This window comes from Merops nubicus, unplaced genomic scaffold (assembly GCF_000691845.1).
Source record: "Merops nubicus isolate BGI_N331 unplaced genomic scaffold, ASM69184v1 scaffold1760, whole genome shotgun sequence".
Lineage (NCBI taxonomy): Eukaryota > Metazoa > Chordata > Aves > Coraciiformes > Meropidae > Merops > Merops nubicus.
The window spans coordinates 40,877-59,161 of record NW_008581928.1 but is presented as its reverse complement, the minus strand read 5'-3'; the positions used below and the strand labels follow the sequence as shown (position 1 = coordinate 59,161).

At 48.8% G+C, this 18,285-nt stretch overlaps 2 protein-coding genes across 2 annotated transcripts; both read left to right on the top strand.

The window, feature by feature from the left end:
- Positions 1 to 2,188: 2,188 nt before the first annotated feature.
- CX3CR1 (chemokine (C-X3-C motif) receptor 1) lies at positions 2,189 to 3,253 on the top strand. The gene has a single exon (XM_008935878.1). The coding sequence runs from the start codon at positions 2,189 to 2,191 to the stop codon at positions 3,251 to 3,253; it is 1,065 nt and encodes a 354-aa protein (XP_008934126.1).
- A 10,496-nt stretch (positions 3,254 to 13,749) lies between these two features.
- Positions 13,750 to 14,826, top strand: CCR4 (chemokine (C-C motif) receptor 4). Its single transcript, XM_008935868.1, has one exon. It carries the CDS (start codon positions 13,750 to 13,752, stop codon positions 14,824 to 14,826), a length of 1,077 nt encoding a protein of 358 aa, XP_008934116.1.
- Positions 14,827 to 18,285: the final 3,459 nt, after the last annotated feature.

The window sequence follows — 18,285 nt, the reverse complement described above, 5'->3', positions numbered from 1 at the left end:
GAGAGTAAGAGGGAAGCTCTGGTGCTGTGTAGGTGGGTGCAGCAGCAGCTCCCTGGCCAGGACCTGGGTGGGCTGGAGTAGGGACCCATACTCAGCACAAGAGGCAGGGTGTACCCCAGCACTTCATCTGACTGGCATCTGCTGCATACGTTCAGTCTCAGAAGAGCAGAAAGGAGACAGCAGGATGGGAGGGCAGAAAATGATGGGCTACTTGGGTTATGAGTGATATCTCCTGCTCATTTCCCTGTCCCTCAAAGGGCAGGTAAAGCAATGGCTGGACAGACACATGGAGAGGTGAAGAACCCATCACAGAGCTCTGGGGGCAACTCTAGTCATCTCACTCAGGCTCTTGTTTGCAGTGGCTGTCAGCTGCTGCCCCAGGAGGCACTTCCTCCCCATGCCCTTTCAGGGGGGTGGTGTCAGATCCCACCTCTCCAGAAGCTGGAGAACCAAACCAGGGCTGCAGGATGGGCTCTGGGGGCTGCCCAGGCTGTGGGTGTGCCAGGTCCTGCAGCCACCCTGCCCTCCCTGCCGTGCCCAGAGCCCCCAGTGCCCAGACAGCCCTTCTCCCAGCCCTGCCAAACCACAGGGGTTGTTCTCTAATGACTGCAGGCACTTCTCATCTCCATGTTTTGGGGACAAATAGGCTTTGAAAGACAACTTTCAAAGTAAGGTATTTTAAAAGGGAGAGCCTGCATTTCCAGCTAGCACAAAAGAAAACCTCTGAGGAATGACTACAGGATAAGAGGCCAGAACTTCAACAAACAGCCCTCTGGCCATGAGAGGAGAAAATGTCACTGGTCACAGTAGCCCCCCATGGGAGAGTTTGTCATAGTCACCACCACAGCTTATGAAACTGCATGGGCAAGGGCTGTCTCACACCTCAGGACTTCTTTATTTCATGTTTAGTCTTGCAAGGCTTACTGTAAAGAGAGGCTCTAACAACTGTTGCTGCCAGTGAAACCAAGAGTTGTGCACCACTGGTGTCTGCCACCCACCCATGCTCTCCTTGCCCTCACAAGGAGCTTCAGCAGTGCAGTTACCACTGTTATCACTGACCTTTCATAGAAACCCAGAACCATTTTGGTTGGAAAAGACCTTTCAGATCATGGAGTCCAACAATCCCCCAGCACTGCCAGGTCCCCACTGCCCCGTGTCCCTCACACCACATCTATAGCTCTCCTTTCAGCCACAGCTTTACCAGGCTTGTTTGACCATGTTGACATCTCCTTGGGCTTCTGCACAGCCTTATCACCTTCAAATTTCCTTCATTTCCTACAGCAAGAGGAAGTTACAGCCTCTTGCAAGCTCTTTGCCCCGAGCTGGGAGCAGGCAGAATGCAGGAACATCTGCACCTCTCTAGGATTTTTGGTTCCTTGCAAACAGAACTCCTTGCAGAGACTTGAACCCCACATCCCTGATGTTATTGGTGAGCCCAGAGGGTCACCCACCTGCAACCCCAAACTCTCTTTGGGTGCCAACTCCAAGCTAACAAGCTCTGGCTCCATCCCAACTCCCTCACAGCCACGGCAGGAGCGCTCACAGGACGCTCTGGTGCTTGAGGAGAAGGCCCAGCATAGTTTCTTTTGATCACAGAGATGATCATTTGGCTCATGCCCTTTTAAAACACCTCACCAAAGACACACTGGCTCTCAAGGGATCTCCCAGTGCCAGATTTGCTCCTCCCACACCAACAAGCATCAGCTCAGAGCTGGCCAAACTGGACATCTAACCACACTTTGCCCACACCAGGTTCTTGGTGTGGGATGAGCTTGGGCTCTTGGGTGGTGCTGACAGGCCCTGGGTACCAACCAGCACCCCACATGGGGGGCTCATGTCCTGCTGGGGGCTGCCCAGCAGCCTGGGAGAGCCCCGTGTCCCTCAGCTGCCACCCCCCTGCACAGCTCAGGCACTTGGTGGCATTCTGCTTCTGCTGCTCGTCCAATAAACAGGCACTCATTTGATTGAAGTTCTCATTTATCATCTCTCACCCTCATTTTCAGTGAGAAAAATTGGGCTTTTGCTAGTAACAACCATCCCCTCTGCAACAATGCAGCTCTCATTAACCCAAGCAGTGACAAACTCCCTGAGCACGAGTGTTGTTGAGGCCCCTTCCCACAGCAGACCCTGGATTGCTCTCTCCAACGTCCCTCTCCTTGCCCTTTTCAGGCTCTCTCCACCCAGAAGCATGACAGAAGCACTCCTGGGAACCACAGCTGAGTACATTTATGATGAACAAGCCTTCTCCTGCAACAAGACTGACATCCAAGAGTTTGGAAAAATATTTCTGCCGATATTTTACCTCGTGGTGTTTGCTCTTGGCCTCACGGGGAACCTCACGGTGGTTTTGGCCATCCTGAAAGCAGGCAGCAAGAAAAGCATCACTGACATCTATCTCCTGAACCTGGCTGTCTCAGACCTTCTCTTCGTGGTCTCCCTCCCCTTCTGGGCCTCCAGCACAGTCCGGGGGTGGACCCTGGGGACCATTCCATGCACGGCTGTTTCTTCCCTGTATTACATTGGGTTTTTTGGGGGCATGTTCTTCATCACCATCATCAGTGTCGACAGGTACTTGGCCATCGTCCAGGCAACGTATTCCCTGAAATCCAGGACAATGAAATGTGGTTTTCTCATCACCTGTGGAGTGTGGGCTGCAGCAGTTTTAGTTTCAGTGCCCCATTTCATGTTCTCCCAGCTGGTGGAGGACGACTGCACATCTGTCTTCCCCCAGGAGCTGGAGAACATCTGGCCTGTGTTCTGCAACGTGGAGCTGAACACCATTGGCTTTTTCATCCCAGTCTGTATCATCTCCTACTGCTACTGCGGGATCATCAAAACTCTGCTGGCCTGCAAGAACCAGAAGAAGACACGAGCCATGAAGCTGATCGTGGTTGTGGTAGTTGTGTTTTTCCTCTTTTGGTCCCCCTACAACGTCGTGATTTTTCTAGAGACTTTAAAGCACTGTGAGTTATTCACAAGCTGCAGCCAGATGAGGTCCCTGGACTACGCCATGCACCTGACCGAAACCGTCGCCTTCAGCCACTGTTGTCTCAATCCTCTCATCTATGCCTTTGCTGGGGAAAAATTCAGGAAGTACCTTTATCACCTCTGCTTGAAGTACTGCCCGTTCCTCTGCTTCTGTGGTCCCTGCAGCCGCTACCAGGTCACCTCCTCAGCCAGCTATGCAGAAACCATCCTGAACAGCAACGTAACCCTCAACACCAGCGACCAGGAGGCCTCTGTCTTTGTCTAGAAGGCCCTGTGGAGAAGAAATGTGTGTAAATATGTCTTCTGCAGGGCCAGCCACCCCTCAGAGGTTGCCACCACCCACAGGAGGAGACTGACCTACTGACGTGCCTCTTGTTGGGCATGAAACATTCAAAACCAGTAAAGATTTTCAAAAACAATAGGTCGAGGCTGAACGTGCAAATGGATTGAGGGAAAGCAGAAGCAAGAGCAGCCTCAAAAAGGGGAGATGGAGAAGAATTTAAGGGTAGGGCAACTGTTAAAGGGTTTCCTCATCACAACGTGGATGTGTGGTACCAATGTCCATAGACCTGAACTCGTTTCTCAAGGGAACAGAGATCCCTTGAAGGAATAGCAGCTGTTAGCAAAGGGCAGTACTTTGGATAGTAAATTTTGATGCTGTATGTCCCCATGGAGGTGATTTGGGGGTTATTAATGGCAGTGAATATTTTATCTGTGCTTTCATACCTAATAAAATCCTACTAGTAAAAAAAAAGAGTTATTTCTGAATACATCTTTAGTGCCAACAATGTACCCAGGCTTTATAGCATCCAACAACCAGAGCAAGGACTGTCCTGAAGGAGTTGGGACCTGACCTGCTGCTAATCTAAGTCCACAGACATATCTCCTGATTTCCACAGGCTGTGGCCTGAGCCTAAGGCCAGAGTTTGGTGGAACCCTTCACTCAGCACATCCCCAAATGCTCTGCTGAGCAAGAGGCCTCCAGCTTGATCAACAGAGTGATGATGCATTGGGGGTGGAAAATGTCAATCAGATGATGGAGAGTCCTTCCCCTGGGGCCTAGCTGGGCAGCTCCTGCCATCACCTGCTGCCAGAGCACAGGAGATGTCTGTTGGCATTGTGGGCTGGAGTTCAGTGGATGGAAAAAAGGACTCTTGCCATCTATGAAGCTGAGATCACCTTACCAGGAAAAATCAAGGCCCAGTCTTAAGAAATGAGCCCGTGCCAGTGGGACCTTGTTGCTGTACACTGGTGGGACTGGCAATGTGTCAAATCTGAAGATCTCATTTTCCAGCTAACACAGGGGAGCTGTGCTAGAGGGTCAGTGGGTGGAGTTTTCTTTGTAGACCTTAGTACCACCTTGTTTCTAAGAAAGCTTGGAGGAGTCCCTCTCCATTGAGCAATTTTCCATATGCAGTAACTCCAAAAATATTAAATATTCCATTTGTTGCTCCTGAACCTTGAGCCCTCTCTACAGCATAGCAGCCCCTTTTCATGAAAGGCCTTGTGTGAGGTGTAAATAAATCCTGAGTGCCCAATGTTCAAAATTTCAGCTGTGAGTGGACATCCAGACTCTAAACTTACCATCTAATACTGTCCCTGGGAATGAAACAACTTCTCAAAATCCAAGTGAGGTAAGACAACTCTGTCCCCACGTCCAAGCAGTGTTTTTAAGCCGTGGTATTTTTACACTGCTTTTTAAAGAAATGCTAAGACCTGCAGAAAGAAAGAGGAAGGTGCTCTGAGACTAAACAAGAAGTCATCTGCACCAAAGCAGTCTGCAGAGGCTGGATTGCCAGGCTGAGCAACACCAGCTCACTTGGTTTAACCTTCCTTTGATTTTTCAGACAGTGCTGAGTTCCTGAGTGGGAACAGTAAAAGGCACCTTTAGATATGATCCATATATAAGAGTGTGGCCAGCAGGTCGAGGGAGGTTCCACCCCTCTGCTCTGTCCTGGTGAGGCCACCTTGAGAGTATTGGGTCCAGTTCTGGGCTCCCCAGCTCAAGAGAGACAAAGAGCTACTGGAGAGAGTCCAGTGGGGCTACAAAGATGCTGAGGGGCTGGAGCATCTCTCTGCCAGGACAGGCTGAGAGCCCTGGGGCTGTGCAGCCTGGGACTGAGAGGGGATCTGATCAATGCTGAGCAAGAGCTAAAGGGCAGGAGGCAAGAGGCTGGGGCCAGACTCTGGTCAGTGGTGCCAGTGACAGGACAAGGGGCAACGGGCACCAACTGGAACCCAGGAGGTGCCACCTGAGCAGGAGGAGAAACTTCTTTGCTATGAGGGTCACAGAGCCTGGAGCAGCTGCCCAGAGAGGCTGTGGAGTCTCCTGCTCTGGAGAGATCCCAAACCCTCCTGGCTGTGACCCTGGGCACCCTGCTGTAGGTGAGCTGCTGGAGCAGAGGGTGGGATGAGATGATCTCCAGAGGTCCCTTCCAACCCCCATCATGCTGGGTGGGATCCTGGGATTTATGTGCAAGGTCTTATGGCTCAATATGGAAGTATTTGGATGAGATTAAAAGCTCCAGCAGGGTTTTCTAGGCATTGGTCTCTGCAACAAATTGCTAGTTGATGGAGAAGCCTCCTCATAGCAGAAGTGGTAAATCTTTGAAAACCAACATCAGTGGTTTCATCTTGTTTGCATTAGCAGGAAGAGTTTTGTTGCAATTATCCCTCAAAAAACTCAAACCACACCTCCAAGAAACATCCCAGTGCTGAGAGAAACCAGTCACACACTTTGCCAGGCTTGGGTTCACCTGCAGCTTGCTCCTCATGTCCTCTGCTGGGAGCTGTGGCAGCTGATGCTGTGTGGTTGCCTGGGTTTGTGCTGGTGTTACACACTGCACCCCTTGAGGGATTCTTTGCACCCACTGATGTCTCTTCGAGCCCCTCTGCTGCACTTCCAGTTCATTGTAGTCTTTATTTAAATTCACCACTTCTCTCTCAAAACCTCTGCAGCAGGAAACTGGTGCTTTCTAACTGCCCAGCTGGTTTCCAGCCTACACTCTCCTCTGTGCAGCACAAATGCTGCACCATCCAGAGGCAGGATCAGCACAAGGCTGAGGAGCAGCAACACCCAGTCCCTGTGCCTGTTACACTCCAGAAAACAAACCAGTCTCTCAGGATGGGATAAAACCATCCCATCTACCAAAAATTAAGGATAGATTCTTACTTAGGAAGTCCCAGTTTACAGAGGAGAATGTGTGCACACTCACAAGTGCATATCTGCTGTACCTGTCCATTGAATAGGAGCTGGCTGGAGAAAAAGGAGGGCAGGAAATCTTTGAATTTGGTGGGACCATTGGGTTTTGGGGTTCTGGTTGGTGGTGAGCTATCTTTGCTTCTTATTTTTCCATCAAGATTGACTTTTTTTTTCCTGTTTGAGAATCACACTGACATTTAACATAAATCTTTTCCCAGCTGGGTTACAGCTGGAGGCACTAAAAAAAGCAGAACCTAAATTTTCTCAGTGGGTTCACAACTTGACTTCATGTTCTTCTTGTGGATAGAATGAACAAGAGACATATTCAGCTGAACTGCTTGCAGTGAGACACGTGGACCCCACTGGCTTTTTTAGGTGCCACTGTGAATCCTCCTCATTCAAATACCACCTCACAGTCCCAAAAATGCAGCAGTCAGAGCAGGACACTGATCTTGGAAATCACTCCATGGGGAAAACTCCTCTTTTCAATATTTTTCAGGTTTTTTCCTCAGTAATTCACCCAGAACTCTAAGGAAAACCTGTGACTTCCAGAGCTGTCTCCTTTTGAAACCCAAATCCAATAATCAAAGCTAAAATTTGGAACAATTTGTCCCTCTAAAAGGATGGCTTCTGACACTGGGCACATACATGCAGCTGCTGCTGAAGCTGGTGATAATTCTGCTGCCATTGTTAATAAGAACTTCCTAATTTACTGGGTAACTGCTGTATGAGCTTGGTTTTCAACACCTACACCCCCAAAGCTCAGGACCTGGGTTTTGCAGTGTCAGTGTTAACACATTGTTTAACGTGGGGAAAAAATTATCCACCAACAGCCCCTGGATGATTTTGTTTGTTACACTAGTATTCCAAAGACAAATATCAAGGGTTAATCTGTTGCAAAATAGTTCCCATGGGACAGGGGGGAAATGATTTGCTTGTGAAGAACAGTTGTCTTCAACCCAATTTCCAAATCCTTCCATCAGCAGGGAGCAGCCCTTTGACTTTATTTAGTGACTGGGATAGAGGATGCAAGCAAGGACCCTGGGCCACCTTTCTCACTCTACAGGGGATGTTATCCACTTGCCAACTGGAGCACTCTTTTCCACCCCACTCAGATTTTAGGTCTCTGAGAAGCTTTCAGTCACATCCAGCTGCAGCCCAACAGTCCAGCTACATCCAGGTCTTTACACTGGGGTAAAGCAGGCAACTGAAAGAAGCCACGTTTCTCCCAGAAAAAAGTTTTCATTTAGCCCATAAATGCCACATTTGCTACGTTGGAATTAAGCCCAGCACAGCTTGCAGTGGCCATGATCTGCAGGGCACGTTAGAGGACCCTGAGGAAGCAGGACAGGCGTTGTCTCCACGCCTCTGCTGACAAGACAGTTCCCTCTAGTGCCCAACACAGGCTGCTGCTTCTGTGTGCAATTTCTGACACACTTCACCAACACAGCTCCTTAGACACAAGAACTCCTTGTAACCCTGAGCTGCAGCTCCAGGTATTTTTCCAGGCTCCAACCAGGGAGGGGCAAACTAGAAGGAAATGTCTAAGGGGCACCTGGAGAAGGTTGTTGCACCATTTTTGTGCACAGCCCTTTGCCAACCCTTTGCCCCAGGTAAGCCCAGTTTGGCCACAGCAGGAGCTCATGGCAATGGGAGCATCTCCCACTGAAGGGCCTCAAGGAATAGTGGCTAAAAACACTCAGGGATGGGGGACTGGGAGAGTGTGCACAGGAATCACTCTGTCAACACTTCCTAGGGACAGAGAATCATAGAATGTTTTTGGCAGGAAGGGACCTTTAGAAGTCATCTGTAAGTTGTTAGACCTCCTGGTAGAGAAGAAGGACCCTCTCCAGCACAGTCTCTCTGCCCTGGAAGGATGTTTGAGGAGGCTCAAAGCTGGGTTTGTCTTTTCTGTAAATGGCAGCAATAGAGCTGACTAAAATTTGACCAGGTTTGAAGCCCCCAAGTGGCTTCAGAGCCCCCTTCCAGTGGGTCCTTGCTTTATACAGCCCCATTCCCCCTTGGGGTCCTACCTTAGGTGTCCTTGTACTGCTCTCAGCTGATTCTCTCTAAGGGAGCCTTCATTTGAACCCTTAAGGCTCAGCATCACTTGGTCTCCTGTGCAGTTCTTTCTTCTTGGCCCCATCCTTGGTCCCTGTGCTCCAGATCCTGCTAGTAGGTCAGGAAGATAAAATACAGGGTCCCATGAGGACAACACTGAATGCACAGGGCAGAGCCCACAGACCAAGTCAGATTCAGAACAAGTATTTCCAGAGCCACCACAACCTCTGTCCCAAGCTTGCTCCAGCGTTTCTTCTGCCCATCTTTCAAGCCAGGTCTCTCTTGCCTCTCCACCAGAGGGTAGCATTACTAAATGCTGTCAGATTTCAAAGCCAGTCATGGCAAAGGGGAACACCCCAGCCCAGCAACAGGAGTCACCCGTGAACAAGTGTGAGAGGAGAAAAATATATTTATGAGAAAGTAAGAAAAAAAAACCCCACTCACTACATTCTGCTGCTGGAAGAAAGATCAAATTCCTCCAGGTTTTTATTTGCTTATTGTTGAGCAAATGAGACCCTGTGGATGTAAAATGAACCACAAGCAGTTTCACCAATGATTTACAAAACAATCCTCTGCAAATATTTTGGGTTTTTTTTTTCTATCTTCCTTCATGTTACAGTTGCCATGTGAGGAACGTGGTGGGAGAGACTGCAAAGGTATTTTTTTGTGTGTAGATTTAGCATGAGGCCAGTTATTAAATGAGCTTTTTAAGAGTACCAGCAACTGCAGTGTTTGAGACGTGATAAAACCACAGACTGGTTTGGGTGGGAAGGGACCTTTCAAGGTCATCTGGTCCAACCCCCTGCAGGGAGCAGGGACATCTGCAGCTAGAGCAGGGTGCTCAGAGCTCCATCCAACCTCCCCTGGGATGGTTCCAGGGATGGGGAACCCCGGATCCAGAGATGAGAGACCAGTCTTTACTGAGAACATCACTGTAAGGGCTGGAAAGTTTTACAAAGGTCTCACCTGTTCCTCAGAGTAGAAACAGGCCAAATTTGTCATCTTTTGTAGAAACAGCGTGGGGACATCTGAGAGGGCACTGCAGAAGACAAAGAGCTCTTCATGGTGTCATGTCAGAGTTGAGGAGAACACAGGTCATGGGGTTTGCATCGGTGACTTTAATCCCAAGTAAAAATCAACAGACTAAAGGGCTGTTTCTGACGTGTCTGAGGTTCAGAGTTTCAGTTCTTCTTCTTATGAGAAGTTCTGAACATAGCAGCTTGGCAAGCAGAGCACATGGAAAGAGCAAATGAGGCTGAGGAAGAGGATGGCCAGTACTACTCACAGATTCACTGGTGGGGGCAACCAGCAGATTGCACAGGACTGGACCACTGAAAGAAAGAAATGAGTCGTGGAGAATTGCAACTCAATGCTGAGGCAGGAAAACATGTTTGGGGCTTAAATCTTTTGCTTGTGAGCACAAACAGCAGTTCCAAAGGGAATTTGTCCATTCAGAAAGATGGAGGTCAATGGCCTGACTGTGCAGGAAGGGGATGGCCACGTGTTGGAGAGGACAGTCTGTGGAGAAAGGTGTCCCTTTGTCCAGCTGTGCCTCTGGTGGCCCTCATCCTGTGCTGATCCACATAACCAGTCCATAGTTGGCTGTCTTTAGTTACCATCATCTGCCTCTCTCCTGGAGTAGTCTCTTCTGTGTGAGGACTTCTCCAATAACTACTTCTGCATCATCTTTCCCTGGCCAGCACCGGTGTCAGGAGTGGGTGGAGCACGGGCAGATCAGTGGCACCTCACAGCCCAGATTGTGGGTTAGATAAACTCCTATCTCCAGTCCCTCCTTGGGCAAGACTCTTCTGCATCCCCTAAAATGAAGAGAAGACTTTAAAAGACTTTTTTTTTTTTAAAGAGAAGACTTTCTATAGAAGGTGGGAGCGGCTGAAATAATCTTCTGGTGAGGAGCAAGGTTTTCACGGGTTGGGCTCTTCTGCTTTTTGCTTTTATTAAGTTCCTTTCTGCTGGTTTTAACGTGCCCCCTCCCTTCCCCATCCCATATAAAAGGTTAGTTTCCTCCCATTCAGGCTGATCAGGTTTGGGCTGCCTCGCTGCACTCTCCTGATTTATTTGATGCCATCTCATCAAGAGGTAAGACACTCTTTTCCCCTTCCCCTGCCAACCTGACAGCTTTACAGCAACATCCTCTCCACCTCCCTTCCCCCTTTCCTCCTAACCTCTCATCAGCCTTTTGTTAGTCTCTGCCAGGTTCTTCTCCTAGGAGAAGCTGACACAAGACATGTTGCCAGGTCAGAAGGGGACCTGAGAGCTCCTCTGTGAGGGATTACAGCCCTAGTTAGTCCCTTTCACTCTTCTTGCTCTCCAAGCCACCACAGGATCTTTACTCACAACACCTTTCATCCCTTTTCTTCATCATCTCATTTGCTCAGAGACTGTATTTTTTTGGGGTCTGTGTTTTCATGAACTGGCAGGTTATTTTAGCTTCATCTTCTGGAGTTCACACAACCAAAGTTTTCATCATCAGCAGTCACAGTCCTCCTCCTCTTTTTGGGGCTGATCAATCCCCTTTCTGCAGCCATGCTCTCGCTCAGTCTCCGCACAAAGGCGGAGGGGGATTGGATGAGATGATCTCCAGAGGTCCCTCCCAAGCCCCACCATGCTGTGAATTGTCCTAAACAGGCATTCATAAGGCTGCAAACTTGGTCCCCTACAACTGACAGATCAAAAGCAGCTCTGAAGCATGGCACGTGTGCCAAGAACAGGTCGACAGACCTCAAAAGGTTGCTGCTGATGGGAAATGATCCCTTTAACCACCTTTCTGCAGCCATGCTCTCGCTCAGTCTCCGCACAAAGGCGGAGGGGGATTGGATGAGATGATCTCCAGAGGTCCCTCCCAAGCCCCACCATGCTGTGAATTGTCCTAAACAGGCATTCATAAGGCTGCAAACTTGGTCCCCTACAACTGACAGATCAAAAGCAGCTCTGAAGCATGGCACGTGTGCCAAGAACAGGTCGACAGGTTGCTGCTGATGGGAAATCATCTCTTTAACCAAGAAGGGTTCTTACAGGGTGGGAGAGAGATTGTAGCTGGATTCAGTTCTAGTCACTGCTTAATCAGGAAATGAAGAAAAACCTCCACTTATGAAATTCAGAGGAGATACCTGGTTGGATGGAGTAGAAAATGCTAAGCAGGACAGGATAAGCACCCAGCTGCATGGGGGTTAAGGCAAAACCATTGCTGCCCAAACTAAGGAAGAGTAATGCCTACAGGCCAAGAGGTGGTTTTCTTCCTGAAAGCAGGTGTTCCAAGCAAGATTTTTATGTCATTGTTATTGTGGGCAAAGAGCTGAACTCGTGCCCCTAGTGCAACAACCCAGCAAGGAAGAGATTAATGAGGCCTCACGGGGAGCTGCAGCAAGAGGAACAACTGCTGATTTCCGTAGAGCTGATGAAACTGGTCCCCCAGTGTTGCCTGTTCACATCTTCAGAGGACTTCTAGGAAACCATGGTCTACAGAGCAACAGCCTGCACTGGAAGAACACCTCCCAGTGACAGACTGGAAGATCTCCCCAGAGGCAGCTTGCAACAGATGCCCAAGGAGCTACTTCCCATACAATTAATTTATTTTGGTAAAACATGAATCCAGCAGATCCAGCATCTCATGCTGCCTTCACAGCAAGCTTTCCTGGAAGGAATGCTTCAGCTAACTGTCCTCTGGGCTCTCTCCTCCCTTCTCAGCATCCCCCAAAAGACAGATAGGGCCCACCACACTCTCAGGAGAACTTCACAGAAGCTGCTGAGCTTCCTGCTGCGACGAGAACCACGGGAAACCTCAGCACCCTCTGCCTCTGCCTTTACACCACACACACCCATGGGCACCCAGCCTGCTTCTCATCCCGTGTTTTGGCCACTGTTACCATTTGGGCAGTAGTCGGGGGCAGATTGGCTGTACAGAAAACCCACTAGAGGAAATGTCAGTCAAAAAGGTAGCGTGAGTTAAGATGCCTTCATTTCTTAGCAGGGTGCTAAGGAAGATCAAACGAGGATGAATAAAAGGAGCCTTCCCTACCTGAAACCTACACAGCTCCTGCCTGCTACAGTTACACAGCCCAACTTGCAGAATTAGTTACCTGGCAGAAAGGGACTTGAAACACACCCCACACACCTCCCCAGCTGCTTTCCTCCTCTCTGCTCACCACAAATGCTCCTTGGATTATTCGTTTCTGAGATTCAGATGCATTTTACAGCCCATAAGTGAGAACACTCATGGTTTCTGTTGAATGAGAGCTGCTTCGTGGCACCTATTTTAACAGCCATCAGGTAAGATGAAGCTGCTTTAACTCAGTCACCGAGCTCCGAGTGGAAACTTTGCATTTCCTTAGACATAAGCTGTGTGTAACTTTATTTTGAAGAGCCCAGGTCTGGTGAGGATGGGGGAGAGCAGCACCCGTGATACCATCTGTAAGGAAGTACGACGCTTCCGTTAAGTCACAGCTACCTAGTGACATCTGCTCTCTGCAGCTGCTGGACATCACCCTGCAGGCAGCACCTCCCCGCCACAGCTACCTGGGGAGCAGCAAGTCCTTCTCCACCCTTGCAGCCAAGAAGCTTCTCATCACCTAGAAAAAAAACAGAGGAGAACAGGTAATATTCAGCAAATGCAGTTGTGTGTCTCCTGCACCCATCCTGTGTGTGATTAAGGCTTTTCTCAGCTACCTTTTGCTGCTGCTCAGGTGATTTTTTTAAGGCTTTTTTAAGGTCTCCTGCCTCATCAGAAGTGGGTGCTTGTGTGTTCCCTGAGAGTGTGATTTCAGCTTGAGCTATTTAAGTGTGTTGTGCTGAGGCTAGATGGGATTCAGGTATGTCTAGGAGCAGCTGGTGCAGAGCTGTCATCTCTAGACCACTGGTGTCAAACAGTTGTGCTCCTGTGAGTTGTGGTGCAGATTAAATTCCCCTCTGTGTGTAAGGGAACGGAGCTGCAGGCTGGAGAGGTGTCACCTCTGGGGCTGCACCCAGGAGGGGTCAGGGTCATACAAGTCAATGATCTTTGTTATGGTGCAGTGCAAGGAGAAACAAAGCAATGACATTCCCTTTTCTTCTGCTTCCCATTCATAAAAACAAAGGGGAAGGACAGAACTCAGGCTTAGGAAAAAATTCTGGTATGCTAGGCTGAAAAAAAAAAAAGACTGGGAAATTGGGTGAAACTCAAAGTGCTTTTTGCTTTGTTCCACTCAGGATTTTTCCCTCTCTGATGGGACATCCACGCTCTGTATGTCTCACCCCATTTGCTTTCCCCCCCTCCATCTGGGTGGTGTTCTGAGTGCCTGCCACCCGAGCCACACGGCGTGGCCAGGATGGGACAGTCTGGAAGGCTGCAGATGCACCTCAGGATGCCTCAATGCTCTCTGAGACCTCAGAGTCACTGCTAGTGATTCAGGCTTGGGGAGAAACCACACGGCCTGAAAGCCACTGACTTTTTATTCTTTCCTTCTCAGGAACTGGGGAGAGAAAGAAAAAACACACACACAACCATGAGTTCTTCAAGTACAGAGTCCTCTGAGGTTGAAATCTCAACCTACTATGATTATTACGATAATTATAACGATGCTCCAAAACCATGCAGTAAGGAAAGTGTCAAGAGCTTTGCAGCCTCCTTCCTACCTGTTCTTTATACCCTGGTGTTCCTGGTTGGGCTGATGGGAAACATTCTGGTCATTGTGGTCCTCTTCAAGTACAAGAGGCTGAAGAGCATGACCGACGTGTACCTGCTCAACCTCGCCGTCTCAGATTTGCTCTTTGTCTTCTCCTTGCCCTTCTGGTCTTATTTCTCAATAGACCAATGGGTTTTTGGAACTCCCTGGTGTAAAATCATTTCGTGGATCTACCTGGTTGGGTTTTACAGTGGGATATTTTTTATCATGCTTATGAGCATAGACAGATACCTGGCAATAGTTCGTGCAGTGTTTTCTTTGAAAGCAAGGACTGCCTTCCACGGGTTGATCACGAGCCTTGTTGTGTGGCTAGTGGCTCTTTCAGCCTCAGTCCCAGAGCTGGTATTTAGAGAGTCTTTTGATGAACACAACTATACCACCTGCAAGCCAGTCTATCCAGGCAATTTCACCACGTGGAGATTTTTTTCCACTTTGGAAATCAACATTTTAGGGCTCCTGATCCCTTTTATAGTCATGGCATTTTGCTACTCCACGATCATTAAAACATTAGTTCACTGTAGAAATGAGAAAAAGAATAAGGCTGTGAGGATGATCTTTGCTGTCATGATTGTGTTTTTCTTCTTCTGGACCCCTTACAACATTGTTATTTTCCTACAACTGCTGGAAATCCTGGGACTCATCAGGGACTGTCAAGTGAGCAGGAATCTGGACTATGCTTTCCAGGTAACAGAAACCCTCGGCCTTTTCCACTGTTGCTTCAATCCAGTCATCTACTTCTTCATGGGGGAGAAGTTTAAGAAGTACCTGAAGATGCTTTTTAAGAACTGGAGGTTACCTGGAGCTATTTGCAAGTGGTGTGGGGCTCACGTCACTTACCACACCGAGTCCACCAGTTCCTTCCACACACAGTCTACGGGTGACCAAGATGCTCTGTGACACCTTCCAGCCCAGCCCCTCCACCCCCCAGCAAGCCAACTGACCTGAGCAGGAAAACATGCCTTTAATCATAAAAAAAATATGGTAATAACCATCCTTTTACTCTACAGTTGAGCTGTGTGGGACCTGTTCGCTCTGACTCTTGGCACTCTCCTCAGGGGAACTGCTACTGTGCTTCATCCCAGGGAGAGGGTACACCCCCTGTCACCCAGAAAAAAAACCACAAAATGCATTTTTTACGTGCACAAAGACACAAAGAAAATGCTTAAAATCCTGGTTCAGGCAAATTTGATCTGAACTAGCCACGTTGCCACACGTCCCCACATGTAGGTGTGTATATATACAGGCATTCTGATACTTCATCCCTGTAATTCAGGACTGCAATTCTGTATTTTAATTAATATAGAACATTTTTAACGTTTTTTTTAATAAAAGTGGTTTAAAAAATTCTTTTCCTGCACGTGTGTATAAATTTGAATCATCTCAGGTAAAAGTATGTCTTCTAGAGTGAATGTTCTTTGTTCCAAAGGTGCTTAACCCCAGGAGTGGGTTTTTATTTACTGGAGATGTGTCTGGCAATACAAAATAAAGACAGATTGATAGAAACAGTAGCAGAAAGAGCAGACAAAGCACAAAATGCATCAGGGAAGAGCTGGAGAAGAAATGGGAAAAAAATGGTAGTGCCATTTGTCTCGTTAGCCTAAATCAGAAGTGGAAGTGGGGGCTCAGCTGCCTGTGCCCTCTCTCGTGGCACAGGACTGGAGATAAAAAGCAGTACACTTAAAGCAGCTCTGCTGAGGACCTGGTGGACAAGTTCCCCATGAGCAGTGTGCTCCTGTGGCCAAGAAGGTCAATTGCTCCTCAGTTCAAGAAAGACAAGGAACTACTGGAGAGAATCAACAGAGGTTAGGAAGTTGCTGAGGGGCTGGAGCATCTCTGCTGAGAGCCCTGGGGCTGAGAAGAGAAGCTTGAGAGGGGATCAATGCTGATGAAGAGCTAAAGGTTGGGTGTCAAGAGGCTGGGGCCAGACTCTTGTCAGTGGTGCCCAGAGACAGGACAAGGGGCAACGGGCACCAACTGGAACCCAAGAGGGTCCATCTGAGCAGGAGGAAAAACTTCTTTGGTGTGAGGGTGGCAGAGCCTGGAGCAGCTGCCCAGAGAGGGTTTCCCCTCCCAGGAAAGAAACTATAAATTCTGACTACTCAAAACTTGAGCCACTGAGTAGATCACTTGGGAAAAACTGCTGCGAGGGGTGGGTCAAGCCATCCACCACCTATTTTAAAAAGGAAGAGGAAGACAATTTGCAAGTATCAGGTGCTTCAAAGCCTCACAGATGTCACTGAACCCAACAGCCAGTCCCTCCCAAGCCAGCACGGTGCCCTCACAGCCGTGATGCTGGTGGCACTGAGAGCTGCTGAGCTGCTCATCAGCCGGCTGCACAGCCTGGCCTGGAAGCCACACAGTGCACCACAGCTATTTTTTTCTTGGTTCTACTCTCTGACCCTTCTAGCCAGCAAGAATGACTGGGTTCTTTTGGGAAACTTTGCCTTCCAGAGCAGGAGAAGTGCTCCTTTGCTGGCCTGGCCAGAACGATGGTCAGCAAGCAGAAAGCAAGCCCTGGGCTCTTGGCCACTGTGAGATGAGAGAGGTCCAGAGCTAAGAGCAGCCCTGAGGAGTGGCACCAAGTTGGCCAGCAGCTTGCAGGCTGGTCCAGCTCTTGGGCACACACCCTGAGGGGGAGGAAGAGGTCGAAGCTGCTCATGTGTGGAATGAAGGGGCCACGCCCGGCAGCTCCGCAGCACTGCCAGAAACCCAGCTCACAAAAAGCCCCTTTTCCACACCAGACTCAAAGGTCCTTCACAAGGGGGCTCAGCTCTGTGCCTCACTGCGTGTCTTTGGTGGAGAGGGTGCCTGGGTGAGCATTGCTCATGTTTCTCTGTCTAAATAACCTCCTCCAGTCCTCCCAGTAATACTCAGAGCTACTGGATGAGTGGTGGAGCTGGGTGTTGTGCTCCAAGCAGGTTTGCTACACTGGGTGCAAGGGGGAGCTCACCTTTAAGTGATGGGCTCAGGAATCCAGGTCCTGGCACTGGAGCTCATCCAAGAAATCCTCCTCCCCTGTGCACCAAGTCAGAGCAGATAATGCCCCTCTTCTTTTTGAGAGGGCACTTTGAGATCTGCCAATCAGCAAGGAGAAGACAACAGTGTTAACAGAGACAAAAACAAAGCAGGGATTTCCAAAATGACCAAAGGTGTCATTGTAGCTGAATAAGAGTTTCCAGGCAATGAACGAGGGTAGGTGCAGACCTATTGAACCCTGAAAGAGAATGGATAGACATTTGGGTGAAGCAAAGCTGACTCATTCCTCAACCCACATTTTTAGCTCAGGGTTCCTCGGAAGGCCAGCCTGTGTCCTCTCTTCAGCAGCACCAAGCCACCATAGAAAAATAGATGAGGGGAAAGAAAAAAAACTCAGCTCTCTTACATTAAATGCAAATCATGATGAAAAGGTAAAAATCAAGTTGGTTGGTATATTTTCATCCAGGGCTTAGGGCACCACGGGCACTCCCTGAACATAAAGCTGAATTACACACACCTTTTACTCTGGAAGATGGTTTCATGCCTTTCAGTTGGACAGAAGCAGCATCATGGGCAGCAACCTCCTCCCAGGTTGCTCCTCACAGGCTGAGAGCCAGTGAGGAAGTGCTGCAACTGCTAATTGCCCAGCCAGTGAAGTCCTCATCTGCATCCAGGCTCTCTGCAAGGACCACCACAGGTTAATGTGAAGGGCATCAGGAGGGGAGTGGGTGAAGGTGGCCAGCTAGTGTCATCTTCCAACAAAAGATGTTCTTTGCTGGCACAGAGGGTGTTGTCTGCCTTAAAAACACCAGAAAGCAAAGACTCCTGTTTGCAGGTGACTGGAAGAGGAAAAACCATCATCCTCTGTGTAAACAGAGCCCAGAGACATGACTGACCGATGCATCATCCTCCTCTAGTTTCTGTGCTGTTTGGTTTTGGGTTTATTGGTCTGGTTTGTTTGTTTTGTCTGGGTTTTTTTGTTTGTTTAGTTAGGTTTTAGTTGGTTTCTTTTTGGTTGGTTGGGTTTTTTTTTTTTCCAAGTCATCATGGAAGGGTTGAAGCTTCTCTTGCTTTTAAGAGCTATAGTAACCAAGAATGTGATCTGCAAGAATCTGATCTGTCCCCACAGATGTGAAACCCTCAGAAAAGGTAGTCTGGGTGCTGCTAGTAACCTGTAAGACAAAAAAAGACTGAAGGAAGACTCAACATTATCAGATCCACTTCTGCTCAAACGAGGCCAGTAGCATTTGATCAGCTTTTGACTGGGTGCAAACTGGAACCCAGGAGGTTCCATCCGAACATGAGGAGAAACTTCTTTGCTGTGATGGGTGCCCAAGCCTGGAGCAGCTGCCCAGAGAGGCTGGGGAGTCTCCTGCTTTG

Coding starts and splice junctions, on each gene's coding strand:
- CX3CR1 (XM_008935878.1), top strand. CDS start 2,189: ATGACAGAAGCACTCCTGGGAACCACAGCTGAGTACATTTATGATGAA.
- CCR4 (XM_008935868.1), top strand. CDS start 13,750: ATGAGTTCTTCAAGTACAGAGTCCTCTGAGGTTGAAATCTCAACCTAC.